Below are 14368 nucleotides of genomic sequence, written 5' to 3'. Positions count from 1 at the left end.
AGCCCTGCTTTCGGCGAGGTGGGCAGTGACTGGACGCCAGGAGAAAACCGGGATATAGCTGCAGAGAGCACAGGATAGCAACGTGAGGGGATGGGCAGGAAGGGGAGAGTGGTTCCAGAAAGAAGTGGAGCTACAGGGAATTATTCAGGAAGGGGGGTTCCCGGAGAAGGGGAAAGAAAAAGGCTTGGGGGAGAGGTCTCCTTGAGAGCCGAGGGTGGAAACTGAGGCTTGCGGGGCAGGAGAGGCAAAGACAGAGTGGACTTCGCAGTCAGAGCCCGGGGCCACAGCCAGCCAGGCAGCCGGGTGGCTGGCTGAGGCCCTCTGAGCCGGGCCGGCAGCTGAGGCCCATGGAGGGACCTTGAAGGCCAACCCAAGACCTTGGGAGTAGGCAGCTGGCTTTGCATGGTGACTGTGGCCTTGGATGGCCCCACCCCATCCTAGTGTGTGCCCAGGGGAGAGCTAAGCCCTGAAGCTGGGCCTGCAGGCCACCCCCAGTCGCTCCGGAGCTGACCCCAGTGGCGTCACGGGGAGTGACTCAAGCCCCAGCGACAACAATGAGTGGGACTGACGTCAGGCTGGGGGCTCCTGACGGTGCCTCGCCTGGCCCGGTGGCCAGCACCCTGTCTGCTGACCCCCTCACCCCGGCCAGGCCACGGGGCCACGGAGAATCAGCTGTCCCCTTCTGACATCTGGCCCCCTGGGACCCCGGTCATGGGCTCCTCCATCGCCCACTTCAACATCCCCTCCTCTGAGGCAGAGGAAATGGCTGGGCTTCCGACGGGGTAGCAAAGAGCGTGAGAAAGAGGCACCTCCCAGCCCCGACCTCGTCAGGCAGCCTCTAGACCTGGCTCGGGCTGGGAGGTAGCACATCTGCTGCTTGTCCTCCCGGGGGATGTGGGAATCTGCGCTTCGCTGTTGGGGCAGGGTCGTGGGTACCATTCTCTGGGAAGGTCTATGTGTTTGTCTCTCTGGCCAAGTTGGGGTGGGGATGGGGCTTAATTTCTGTGTCTATCCTCAGGGGTAAGGGCTCTGTCATCTCTCCTTCCTGCAAGGTCTATGCATCTGTTCCTTTGGGAGGCACGTGTGTATCTGTTCTCTGGGCCAGAGGAGTCTGTGTGACTGTCCTTGCAAAAGGAGAGGTTATTTACCCCCCAGTAAGGGGGTCTTTCTATGTAACTCTGGTTTCTTGTCACGCCAGAGGCATCTGTCTATCCTCATAGTACCGCAGTTACCCAGCTTGGGGTCCAGGTCTCCAAGGCTGGGCTGGGTGAGGGCCTCGTCCCTCTGATGTGCCGGACTAGGAGGGCAGGGACAGCCGGCACCCCGCCTGCCTGGCTTGCAGCTGGGCACTGCTCCCTGCTAACACAGCACGTACCAGGACAGCCCCCCCCACACACACACCCCCGCCCCGGCACTCCCCTCCTGGCCCAGCTGCCACCCCCAGCCCCCGCGGCCATGCCTGAGTAGGGGCTGGACAGTGCCGGTGCCTGGGTCAGACCTTGAGGAGACCTCAGGTGCCCCCCACCCCTCCGGCCTGGTAGGGTCAGGGCCCGGCAGCAGGCGGAGGGGAGCCAGGGTGGTAGGGAGGATAACCAAGCACGGGCCTAGGGGTGGGGGGGAAGGGAGAAGAAGCCAAGGCCAAAGTCTCCAGGGCCCCATAGTCCTCAGGCCAGCTCTGAGCCTAGCTGGGGACACTGGAATGGGCCTCCTGCCCTCAGAATGTCCCTGGCTGTGTGGGGAAGGAGATATTGGGGGAGGGGAGGGAGCTTTCTGTTCAGCTTTGCCCTAACTCCTTCCTGCCCTCACAGCTGGAGGCTGGAGGTTTCAAAGTCCCACTGGCCAGCCTAGACCTTACCCCAGCAGCCCCCAGCCTGGGGCCAAGGCAGGGCACGGCAGAAGCCTAGCCTGGAGCAGGGCTGGAGGGTGGATGGACGGACACTCACCCTGTCAGCCTCGTCTTCTGAGGAGGCCCAGTGGTTCTGGGGTCTCCGCTGCAGTCAGGGACTTCGGTGGGGGCTGGGGCTAGTTCAGATTGACGCTAAAACTCCCTGGGACTCCCTAGGCCTGGCTGTCCCCTACAGGGGACCCAGCACTGCCCTCAGCCGGGACATGCCCCACGTAGCTGCCTCAGGGTTGCGGAAGGACATCACTAACCACCTGCTGACCGTCTAGCCACCGCATGCGGCCTCCCGCCTCCGACAGCCTCTGGCAGGCTTCCCTCCGCGGCCACAGAGCAGGCTACCACACAGCCTAGCACACTGGACCCTCGGAGCCGACCATGTGGCACAATACAGCTCCGGCACAGGGTGGTTGCCCGTGACCTTCAGAAGCTCCTCAGCCTCCTTGAGGCCAACTTTGCCACCTCCCTCCATAACCAAGTGCCGGTGGCCAGAGCCCAGGCATGAGGCAGTTTCCTCCATTCCAGGCCCCAGACGAGGGTCATCAGGCACAAACTTTGGGGTATAGAGCACCCACTCAGATCCTAGACCTCAGAGCCTCCCCAACCCCAGTCACAATGGCACCTCAGGGCTGGGGAGGGGGCCAGGGCCTCTGGGCACAGGGCCCAGCGTGGGTGGGGTTGGGGGTAGACAGGGAGGCAGGCTTCCTGGGTCTCCATGTGAGGACAAACAGCAGGCTTTGAGGTCTTGGAAAATCCCGCCTGGGATTCCAGGCCCTGCCGGCGTCACTGCCTTTTGACTATTGTCCCCGTCGGAAACGGGCCCAGCCCCCGGCTAGCCGGGACAGAGCAGCCATTGTGAGGCCCCACCAGGCTCAATGCCCCCTTGTTCGCCCTCCCAGCCCCTAGCAAGACTTGGAGGCCAGTTCTTCCAGTTGCTCAGTGGAAAAGAAAGGGCCTGACTCCAGGCTCCAGCCCTTGGGCGGGGCAGGGTGGGGCAGGGCGGGGCTGGAGAAAGCAGCCTCCCACTCTGTACCCCAATCACCAGAGTACTGGAAAGGAGCCACCATCCATGATGGAGCTGCTTTCATGTACAGGGCCCGGGGCAGGGAGACATAATGGTTAGGTATTTAGACACACCCCGCTCTGCCACTTAGAAGCCAAGTGACCTTGGGAAAGTCATTTCCTTTCTCCTCTTTTGTAAAAGCAATAGCTATGCTTTATTGAGTGTTTGTTTCACACCAGGCACTGTTTGAAACACTTTGTATACGTGCATTCATGTAATCATTGCAGTAACTTTATGAAATAGATACAATTATTTCCCCATTCATAGATGAAGACGCTAAGGCACAGAAAAATATCTTAGCCAAAATTCTACAGCTAGAAAGAGCTGGAGCCGAGATTTAAAGCCAGGCAGTCCAGTTCCAAGGGCCTTGCTCTTTACTACTCCCGGCCCATGAGGTGGGGATAACCACACTTTCCTCATGGAGTGGTAGTCAGGGTTAGAAACAACAAATGTCATATGAAAAGAACTTAGTGGGTGATGGAACCTTGTATGTGGTAGCTATTATCATCACTATGGGGCTTAGATATCTACACAGACCAGGACTCTCCATTGCTCACCCCATACCCAACCCCTGCCCCTGACTCAAGCCCCTAAGTGGCCCTTTTGCCTACCCAAAGGGCCTGTCTTGTGCTCCACATCTATCTGTGCTAAAGTCGGGGGCACGGAAGAGAGTGACCCAAAGGGAGAGGACTCAGTCCAGTCCCACAGCTTTCCTAGCAAGCTCTGCTCCTAACCGGAGTACCGCCCCTGGACCCACCTCCCCACTGAGCGGATGGGGAAACCGAGGCTCAGGGAGGAAGAGAAGCTTCTCAGAGAGCAGCACGGAGTTGGAGGCAGGGCTGAGAATAGAAGCAGATCTCCTAACTGCCACCTGCCCTGCACCTTGCCAAGTGTGTGCTTCGACAAAGGCTCACTCAGGGGGCTCAGGCGGGTGGTGCCAGGGACACATGCTGGAGGTGGTGGTCCTCATGCGCAGGGCCCAGGGCTATCCACACCAACCACATGTGGACCCTGCAGAAGGCCTGGGGCTGGACTGTCTTCCTAGAACCCGAGCAAGGACATGTGGTTGGTAGCTCCTCAGGGAATCTGCAGGCTGTGGCTAGAGCACAGGAAAGGCCCTTGATTCCATCCTTGGGAGCAAAGCCCTATTTTGTACGACTTCTATCCCGTCAGGAGCCACCGAAGTGGAGCCTCAGAGTCCTGGCCCAAGGATTGTGAGGAACAGGTGTAAGGGGCGGTGCTTTCGGGTCTCCTACCAGGTCCTTGAGAAGGGCTCAATGCACAGACACTGAGCTCAGTGAAGGGGGCTGGACCCTGCATAGCTGGCAGCTACCTGGGGCCTCAGGCTGGGGTCGATCTAGACTCCTGTTTCTCAAAAAAGTGGCACTGAGACCACAGGCATCACAAGCACTCTTGAGTGCTTGGTGAAAGCGTACATTCCTGGGCCCTCCCCCTCAGCAAATCGAAGTTTCTGATATAGATCCTAGGAATCTGCATTTTAAGGCAGTTAAGCAACTGATGAGCTTGGGAGTTGGAGGACCTACATAGGGGCACCTGAGTAGAGTTAGGAATGCCGAACGATCTGCTTCCCAAGAGGACAAGGGCCACCAGCAACCCAGATCTTATTGCTGGGGTGCCAGGCAGGTGGGGAGGAATGTGGGAAACGCGGTTGGAAAGAAAACTTGTACTAACAGCTGACACCATCCTGGGCTGCCCTGTACCCAGCCCCAGGCTCAGTGCCCCCCACCGACGTTCCCAGACCCCCAGTGGCAACACGAGGCAGGCTCTGCCCCTCACCCTGTCTTACGGATGCGGAAGCCCAATCAGAGACCACGGCCCCAAGAAGGAACCGTGACAGCCGAGCGGCACTCTCATCCTTCAGCCCGCAGGCCTCTACCACAGGCCCCATCCACCAGGCGTGGGCTTATCAGAGGCTTTCCACACATCGGAGACTAGTCTGAGTGCTTTGTGTAACAACCCCAAAAAGCAAGCATCCGGATTATCTACCTCTTAGAGAAGAGTAAACTGAGGCCTGTGAGCTCAGGTTGGTAGCAATCACGAATTCACCCAGAGTTGCTTCTGTCTCTTCAGTAAACATGGCGGGGGGGAGGTGCGTGTGGTGGGGAGGAGGGTGTCAGAGACAGACAGGCTCCCGGTTTCAGCTACAGGCCTATTTTTTATTCAATATATTAAATATATTAATCAGAAAAAGTCACATACTATAAATCCAGGAAAATACACAAATATAAATGTCAGAATCTGTCATTTGTCTCCTTCCTAGAGTAAGGTTATGTACATGTGGAAAGAGGGTGGGAAGAGAGAGCAGGTGCAAGGAGGCGGGAAAGGCTTGCCCGGGCTGGTGGGGGCCGCCCCTCCCTTCCAACCCCCACTCCCATCCCAGCTTCTTCCTTCCTGTATTTACAGCAGCGTCTGGCTTATTTACAGCACGGCGGTGTGTGTTAAAAACGGTTTATCTTACAAAAACATGAAGGCCAGGGCTGGGCTGGGGGGGGTAAGACAAATAGTAGGGGTCACCCCCGGGAATGCATCCCCTCCCCCGGGGCGGGTGATGCTCCCCGCCAACCACCCAGCCCAAGTGTGGTGGCCGGCGGGTCTGCAGCTCAAGCCCAGGCCGGGGAGGGGGTGCTCCGAGGGTCCGTGGGCCATGGGCTAAAGGCACGTGGGGTGGCGAATGAGCGTGCGCACACGGCGTACGCGTGTTCCTGGGCTGGGGTCAGAAGGGCAGCGTGTCCATAAAGATCTTGTCGACGATGGGTGGAGGGGGCACCAAGTCCTCCAGCTTGAGGTAGAAGATGCGTTGCAGGCCCTGGGTGCACAGGGTCCGCAGCTCGGGCAGCTTGCCCAGCAGGCGGGACAGGCGGCTGGCCGGCTGGGGCTCGCCCGCCACAGCCGAGACGTGCTCCTTCAGGCAGCTGGCGATGCGATTTTGCAGTTCCTCCACCCGCCGAGGCTCCTGCAGCCCGTGCCGGTCTGGGGGTGGGGTGGGGGGAAAGAGGCAGGGTCAACCACCTGTCTGAGGATCGGGGGGGCCCCCCCAGACCGCGCCTCACACCACTTGCTCCCTGCCCAAGAACTGCCCCCGCGCTGGCCATCCCTCCCCCTTCCCCGGCACTCTGCAGAAGTCCACACCAGGAGCCCGGTTTCGAGCCCCCACTCGAAGTCCAGTGGCCATGGCAGAGTCATCCTCATTACCCTCATCTTCCAAGTGAGACACTGAGGCCCAGAGAGGTTAAATGAGTTGCCCGAGGTCACAAAAAAGAACTCACTCCCTAACCAGATTTTCTGCCTAGGCCCCAGGTTTTCTCCCAGCCGGTTCTGAGAAAACCCAGGAGCAGAGCAGTGTGTTTTAGAGATTCCAAAACCCACCGCTCCTTCAGCCCAAAGTGCCTCGGATTTTGTCCTATATGGCTAAGTCCCCTGTGAAATTCCAGTGAAAAGGGGAATGGGGGCAGATTCTGGTGCATTAAAAAATTAAAAAAAAAAAATTAGATCTGAAAACCTCTGCATTTAATACCAAAAAGTCCACCCTGAATAATTAATTATACCTCCATAAAGTACACAACAGGTACAGTTAACCTGCCATCAGAGGTCAGGGCAGCAGATACCCTTGGGGATGCTGAGGGCTGTAAGGGCACAGGAGGCAGGGCTCTGTGTCCTGATCTAGGCGCTGGCTACATGACAGTGCTGAGTTTGTGAAAATTTATCATTCGTGCACTTTCCTGCATGCGACGTAATTCAGGAAGACTTTTCAAAACAAACCAAAACCCCAGGCCACACGTTAACACCCACACGGTGTGCATCTTGGATAGTATGGGATAATTCAGACTGCTTTGGGCTTTGCAATCAGATGCAGTGGGGCCTGAACCCTGGCTCTGCTGCCTACCAGCTGTGTCACTCTGAGCACATGCTTGCCCCTCTCTGCCTCAGGGCACCCTCACTTCACAATGTGGGGGGCCCAGGGCCAGGCCCTCAAGCCCTCCCCAGCTCCCCAAAGGCTACTCACCTGTGATGAGAACGAGCGCAGAGAGGCAGGCGAAGGCAGGGACGTCGACGACCAAGCCGTGCAGGGACCGAGAGAAGGCCAGAATGCTGTCGATCCAGTCGCCAAAGCCGCGGGCACATTGCAGCCGATGCAGCACCAGGCCGGAGCAGAAGATGAGCTTCCCCTCGGCCGGCTTCGACCTGGAGCGGAAGGACGCAGAGGTAGGTCACGGGGGGCATCCTGAGGACGGGGCACAGGGGAGGAGCCGAGCAGAAAGCAGCAACTCACCGGTAGGCCAGGCGGAGGATGAAGAGCTCCAGGAAGGCCGACTCCAGCAGCAGGTCCTGGTCTCCTGGGAACAGCTCAGCGAAGCCAGGGATCTTCTCAGCCCACTTGCGGATCACCTCCAGGGAACCCGAAAGCAGGTCGTAGAACTGCTGCACGTCCCCGGCATCTTCCTTCCCAAAGTGAGGCAGCACCAGCTCCTGGAACTGAGGGTGGGCCGGGGAGCAGGGAGGTCAGAACCCCGTGAAGGGCCCCACACCAGGGCTGCCACAGGAGGCCACGTCATGCACTCGGAGGATCGCCAGATCCCAGGGCTGAGAGAGGGCCTGAGATTCTGCCCATGCACTTGCTTGCCAATTCTCCAAAATTAAGCCAAGACCGAGGTTGCTGGGAGGAGCACATTTTTCCAACTGGCCGCCCACCTGAGGGGGTACATTTTTCCAGCTGGTCAACCCCAAAGGGGGCTCCTCTTTTTCCAATGTATTGCACTGGGGAGGGGCCTTGTCCAAGGTGCACAAAGGCACTGAGTGTGGGGTGGGTGGGGCCTCACCTTGGAGTAGTCCAGTTTGGCTGTGCTGGGCCCAGAGTCCAGGTGCGCCCTGACCAGGGAGGTGAGGAGGTTGGCAGGAGAGGCATCCGGGGGCTGCTTGGGCTTTGAAGGGAGCCGACCCCGCCGCCCCTTCAGGCTGTCTGTCCGGACAACTGCAGAGAAATGGGCAGAGGGCTAAGGAAGGGAGGAAGGGGTCCAGGGAAGGGACTCTCAGCCCACACTATGTGCATCAATGCTGGGAAGTACCTCGGAATTTAAGAACCTAGAGCCCCTGAGACCCTACAGAGAGCACCCCGCCCCCATGAGCCAGGCAGGTGGACCAGCGGGGAGGGGAGTGGACATAAGGTCCGCTCATGCCAGCCACTGCGGCCCAGCAGGACAGAGGTCTGCAGCCCCCCCCCCACTCAGGCCCGCCTCTGTCTGGGCAGCCCATCCCAGCCACCCACCTTCCTTCACCATGCCGACGGCCAGGCACTTCTGGAAGCGGCAGAACTGGCAGCGGTTTCGCCGCCTCTTGTCCACAGGGCAGTCCTTGTTAGCCAGGCAGATGTACTTGGCATTTTTCTGCACTGTACGCTGGATGGGGGGGCCACACGGAACAGGCTGTCAGAGTCGGGCGGGGGGGGGGGGCAGGGGAGGGGACCGTCCAGATCCTGCTGCCATCACAGACAAAAGCACTCTCTGTTCACAGCTATTTTTCTAACATTTGGGTGGCAGGGGAGGGAGAGATGGCGGGGGGTGGGGGGGAAGAAAATCTTGGGCACTTTGGGGGAGGTTTCTGCCTAAAGAGGGAGACCCCCCCCCTGCAGGACACAAGATTAGGGGCCAGGGATTCAGGGCTCCCTGGCAGCGGAGATACCTGCACTTCTCAATGTGTCTTCCCTGGGGCAGACAAGAGAGGGCAGGGGAGGGGTGGGGGGGTGGGGACGGGAAGCTGAGCAGGCACCCAGAGCTGGGACAAACATACAGCCTGTTCCCCAGTCCGCCCCCAGCCCTCAAGCACCAAGCCCTCTTCCCAGATCCTTTTATCTCACGCCAGGAACATGAGTGCCTGGGGCCCCCTTCCCACCAGGACCTTGAGTTTGGGAGGACGGGCAGAGGAAAACCGGAGTCTGGCCATTAGCATGTGCCCTCCTGGGGGCACCCCTGCAGCCCGCACCCTCGCCCGTATCTCACCATCCCTCTGCGGGCAGCCCTCTGCCATCTGTGGGTCCCCAGGAGGGTGGCCCACTTGCAGATGCAACCCCCTCCCCGAAGGGCAGGACTAGTTGGGAAGAGAACCCCAGGGAGGCCACCACGGAGACACTGCTGGGAAAAAAGACCAGCCTTGCCCACTTCCCATAAAAAGCCGCACTCAGGGCAGCCCAGTACCTTGAAGAAGCCCTTACAGCCCTCGCAGGTGCGGACCCCGTAATGCTGGCACGAAGCGTTGTCCCCACACACAGCACAGCGGCCCTCGCTTCCACCCGGAGCCCCACTGCGGGCCTTGGCCGACGGCATGGGTGCATCCAGCATCCCTGGGCCATCAAGGTGTGGAGAAGTGGGTGCCAGGCCTGGGAAAGCCGCTGATACGGAATAACTCTCTCTCTCCCCCAGCTGGCAGGCGGCCTGTGAAGGGAACAGCTTCAGGGGGCTTGGGGCAAGGCTGGGGCTGGGGCCAGTAGGGGGGCTGAAAGAAAAGAAGGCCGGAGGCTGGGCGTGTCCCGAAGCCTTGGGCAGTTGCTCTGTCCATGCCCGCAGGCCTTCGTACGTCTGGCCGGGTGAGAAGGGGCCGAAGGAGCCATCCCAGGGAGAGAGCTGGGGCGGCTGGAAGCTGGGCGTGGATGGGGACGGCGCTGAGCAGGGGCTGCCATAGTAGTCGGAGCCACTGGAGGACAAGGTCTCATCCAGGGGGGCGCTGAGGGGGCCAGGGTAGCAGCCGTACACCTGGAAGTCCTCAAACTTGAAGGAAGCAGAGGCGGGGGAGGTGGCCGAGGAGGAGGATGTGGAGGAGGCCGAAGAGGAGGCCGAGGAGCACGGCTGCGCTGTTCCTGGCAGCTGGTAGAGGAAGGTGTCAAACTCCCCTGTGTAGCCATCCATGAAGGTGCTGAAGCTGGGCAGGGCAGTGGGGGCCGTGGGGGCTGCCTCAGGGCTGGCCAGGTCCATGGTGGGCTTGCTGAGCTCAGGGGTCAGGGGGTCACTTGCCAGGTGGTCTCGGGGTCCTGGGCTCGGTGCTGGTGTCCCATATTGGGCTTGGATACAGGGCATCTCTGAAGAGGGAGAAGACCAAGATTGGGGGAGTGAGAGTCAGTGAGAGAAGCCTGCAGCCTTGACCTCTAAGTCTAGGTCCCTGAGCAGCCAGGTGGCAGGAATCCCAGCCAGACACTGAGGTGTTAGCACCATGGCCCACTACAGAACCCAGAAACCCCGGTCCCCAGCCGGAGTACCATCTCAATCCCCATGTCACAAAGCCCCTGGGCAGTGGCCCAGCAAGAGTGGGCTCAGTTGGAAGGCCAGCCACACCCCAGTCAGCCTGGGAACCCTAGGGAAGGCATCCAGCCAGCATTTCTCTGCTGAAACAGGGGGAAGCTGTGTTCCTCCAGCCCCCTGCCCTCCCGCACCAAGGAAGGCGTGGGTGGGGGCTGGGAGAAGGGTGGGTGGGAGAGGCAGCCAGGCAAAGCCTTACTTAGCCCACTCTCTGGGTGCAGATATGCTTTTTCTCCAACCTGGCCATTCTGGGAATATTCCCAGGCATGGCCCAGCCCTTGCAAAACCCCCTCTCCTTCTCCCCCCACAGTGCCTGGGATAGACATCCTGAAAATGGAAGAGAAGCCGAGAGTGAAGGCCCAGCTGCCCAAGCAAGAGGCCTAAGCGGCCAGGAGCCTGTCCCCCATCCCTGCCCCCACCCTACACACTGAACAAAGGCTGCAGCTCCCACGCGCACCCCAGTCCTGCCATCTGGGGATGGGCACCCACTCGGCGCTGCCTGAGATGCTCCCAAAAGCAAAAAGGAAGGGAGCCAGGGCCTCCTCAGCAGTCCCCAGCTCCCCAGGGGATCAAGTAACTGGGCTCCAGACCTTTAAAGGCCGTATGCTGGAGGGAGGATGAATAGGGGCCAGAAGGAGGAGAGAACGGCCCCCCTGGACTTCCAGGAGAATGGACAGTCCCTAAGAAGAATTTCTCTGCTACCCCCAGAACACTGCCCCTTATTATTTGTATAAGAGAACTCTCTGAATCCAGCAGGCTTAAGGAGCCTGTTGGTGGGCAGATGGAAGACATCCTGTCCTTGCCTGGGTAACTCCACTGAGGAGTATCTGTGCCCTGAAGAATCCAGGAGCTCAGGCAAGGAGGGTTGGTTACACCCTCATTCATGACAAGCCTGAAGGAGCAGAGACAGCACCATTTGGGGGGGTGGGAATCCTTAAGTCTGCAGACTGGTCAAAAACTAACAGAGAGGAGGCTCTGGCCAGTTCCCCATCCCACGTCCCTGCCTGGGGTCTGGATGGCACAGCTCTGGCCCTCCCAGTCAGGGCGGGAGGCTGGGTAAGGAATCAAGCTGGAACAGAGAGCACCATAATCCAGGGAGCAGAGAGAGGGGGCAAAGGCTGGTACCACCTCCTGGCCAAAGAGCCCAGGGAGTCCTCTGGTTCTAGACTTCCTCCCACCTCCATGGACACTGGACAGGGCAGCTCCACCCCTGGCCTGACACTCCCACAACCAACCCAGGCCACGGAGCCCCTCGAAGCGCTGGCACCACCCACCCGGGATAGAGTGCACCTGCAAGAGATAAGAGTGGCCATGTCTCCCTGAGCGAAGACAGCCTAGGCAGGGATGGGTTTGGGGTGAAGGAGAGGTGGCAGTCACCTGGAATAAGGCTGGGTGTTCCAGCCTTATTCAAATCCTGTTTCTCCGCTTGGACGTCCCACATCCGGATCAACCCCCACCAGCCCATCCGCCCCCCCCCCCCCCCCCCGTTTGCGCAGGTACTTAACTACACCAGATACGGACCTACATCTAGAGTCAAGGGGGGTGGGGGAGAAGCAGTCCCACAGGGAGGAGGAAGAGGCGGGGTTGAAGGAGGGAGCAGGGAGAATCCGGCTTCAGGCAGGTCCTGGCAACAAGGTGGTTTGCACCTGTTATGCTGAACAAGCTCTGGGCTGCACCCTACCTGTATGAGCCAACAGGGACTGGGGGGAGGGGGGCACAGATGTGATCAGCATGTGGGGCTGGGACAGTGTTGGGGAGTATCCTTCAGGTAGTACACCAGATACTCCAACATTAGCAACTCCCACCCAGGATCTCCAAGGACCCAGATTTCTACATCTCATCTCATCTCTCTCTCTCTCTCATACACACACACAGGATCCAAGCTACAGCTAAAACAATCTTCCCTGTGCTTCCAGACACCCCGCCCCCAAGAAGACTCGTTTAGTGAAACACAAGCAGTACCCCTCCACAGTTCAGCCACCAATGCTGGCCCCCTTTCCTTCAGCAATCCAGAAGTCTCCTGAGACAGTTCAGGCAGCAACTTCGGGGATCCCTGCAACCTAAGCCACAGCCCCTAAAGCGTTAAGAAAACAACTAAGGGAATGGGGGAGGAGGCAGACATGCCGGGAGGAAGAAGACCCTTTTGGAAATCCAATCCTGGCAGGAATCCGACGGATCCTAGCAGTTCAAGTTCTGTGTATCTTTTCCCCCCGCCGTACTGAGACCCCATCAGCACCTCAGTCCGGGGCGCCCTGTGCCACTCGGGTACCCTTGGAAACTGAACTACAGCCAGCCTCCTACTGAACAAGTCCCCACTCCTGGTGCCAACTCTAACCCCCTGCGGCTTCCACCTTGCACAGACACTCCCCCCACCCCACCCCCGCACCCAGTAGATTCAAGTCCGATCAGGGTCCTCATCCCGCTCCAACAGCTCTCCTCTGACGCCAGAGCTGCACCGTACACCCGCTCTCCTGCACGCTGACCCTACAACATCCTTTCTGCCCGCGCGTACGCCTATCTCCTTCATGCAACACTCCTAAAAAACCAGACAGCGCTGCTGAAATGCACGCCCCCCCCCGCCCCGGAGGCACCTACCTGGCCGGCTCCTGCTCCCCCTGTCCGGGACCGGCACCCCGAGTCGCAGTCTGGTCCCGCGTGCGCTCCCCGGGTCCTGCACACTCCCCTAAGTTCCGCAGCCTCTGCTACTGGGGCTCCCCAGCCCAACCCGACCCTCCTCTTAAGCGCTCCGTGACGCACGGGGAGGGGCGGGGGCGCCACTGACGCACGCGGCCCGGCGAGCTTTGGCCATACAAGGGCGCGGGGGGCGGCGCGGTTCCGGCGGGAGGCGGCCAGAGGGAGGCGCGGGACGGGGAGCCCGAGGGGGCGGGGCGAGAGGGGGCCTGGAATGTCTGCGCGCGTGACGCACGCGGGGTTCCATTGACGCAGGGAGCGCGGATTGTTTGATCTATAAATAGTCCCCTCGCGCCCGCCGCGCCGGCTAAAAATAGCAGCTCCCGGACTCCCGAGGCTCCCCCCCGCCAGACCCAGGACCCGGCCCGGGGCCCCCCAGGTCCGAAACAACCGGCCTGGAGGGCCAGAGTCCGAGAAGGGGGCGCTCTAGAGCCGCGGCCGCGGGGCTTCCCCGGACTCGGATCTCTGCAGCCTCCGGCTGCTCTGGGGAGCCACGACCGCGCCCGCTCCCTCCGGCTCCCTCCGCGCCTGGCTCCGCTTTTGCACCCTCCCAGCGCTTCCTGGAGCCCTGGGGGGTCGCCCTCTGCCGCTGCTGGGCTGCCGCTTGGGCCGGGGCGGGCAACTCTGGGACACACCCCGGACAACCTGCTCCCCCACCTCAGCCCAAGGCGCAGCCACTGCACTTGACCCGTCTTCCCCAGCAGGGTCACTGGCTGAGACTGGCCCAGGAACGTCAGAGCCCTCCACCCCCACCCCCGTCGTTTCGGCCCCCTACTTTCCCAATGCAAAGTACCTTCCCAGGGCAGGGGTTTGCCAGGCCCAAGATGGGCCAATGGGCTCCGCTCCACACGCTGAACTTGATTTCTTCCCAGTCCCTTACAGGGTGGGTGCACTATAGTTGGGAAATTACCGAATTTCAGAACCGGGTGGAGCCTGAGAAATCTTGTCAAATTTGTGCCGACTCTTCCCCATTTTATAAATAAACAAGCTCAGAGAAATAATGGCACTTGCTCAAGGTCACACAGCGAGGTGATGGCCCACTGGGGTGGAACCCGGGACCTCTGACTGCATCTGTAGGGGATTTTCTCACGCCCTCCCCTGTCCATGACTCCTATTCTCACCTCCAGCACCTGTGGAGAGAGCAGCTCTGACCTGTGCCATGGAGCAAGAAGGGGCGACCAGGACTGTATCAGGGCACAGACCATGCTGCAGCCCACCTAGAGCCTTACCTGATCTGGCTGTCACCCCTCCACCCCCATTCTACCCCAAACCTGGGGAGCCCGCACTTGCTAGGTAAGAGAGAGGGGGGAAGTGATGCTAATGTTTACAAGGAGAAGAGACCCCCCCCTCCCGCCAACACTGGGGTCCCACCCAGCCCCCTTCTCCCAAGTCAACTTGAAGAGTTTCTGC

At 60.1% G+C, this 14368-nt stretch overlaps 1 protein-coding gene across 2 annotated transcripts; it reads right to left on the bottom strand.

Moving 5' to 3' along the window:
* Nucleotides 1–5126: 5126 nt before the first annotated feature.
* On the bottom strand, nt 5127–13834 carry LOC114225887 (nuclear receptor subfamily 4 group A member 1). Of its 2 annotated transcripts, none has more exons than XM_028125734.2 (7): nt 13752–13834; nt 9173–10050; nt 8248–8377; nt 7802–7953; nt 7255–7457; nt 6988–7166; nt 5127–5954 (listed from the first exon to the last, which is right to left on the bottom strand). In XM_028125734.2, exons 2-7 carry the CDS (start codon nt 10046–10048, stop codon nt 5698–5700), a joined length of 1797 nt encoding a protein of 598 aa, XP_027981535.1. In that variant the 5' UTR covers nt 10049–10050; nt 13752–13834; the 3' UTR covers nt 5127–5697. The 2 variants fall into 2 exon arrangements, with proteins under 2 accessions (XP_027981535.1, XP_027981534.1); XM_028125733.2 differs by lacking the exon at nt 13752–13834 and adding an exon at nt 12863–12966.
* Between the last annotated feature and the right edge of the window lie 534 nt (nt 13835–14368).

Source organism: Eumetopias jubatus, unplaced genomic scaffold, assembly GCF_037043125.1.
Source record: "Eumetopias jubatus isolate StellerSeaLion01/CBP00866 unplaced genomic scaffold, mEumJub1_p1.0 scaffold_8, whole genome shotgun sequence".
In the NCBI taxonomy this organism is placed as follows: Eukaryota; Metazoa; Chordata; class Mammalia; order Carnivora; family Otariidae; genus Eumetopias; species Eumetopias jubatus.
Note: the sequence above shows the minus strand (reverse complement) of the source record. Positions and strands in the feature narration are given on the sequence as shown.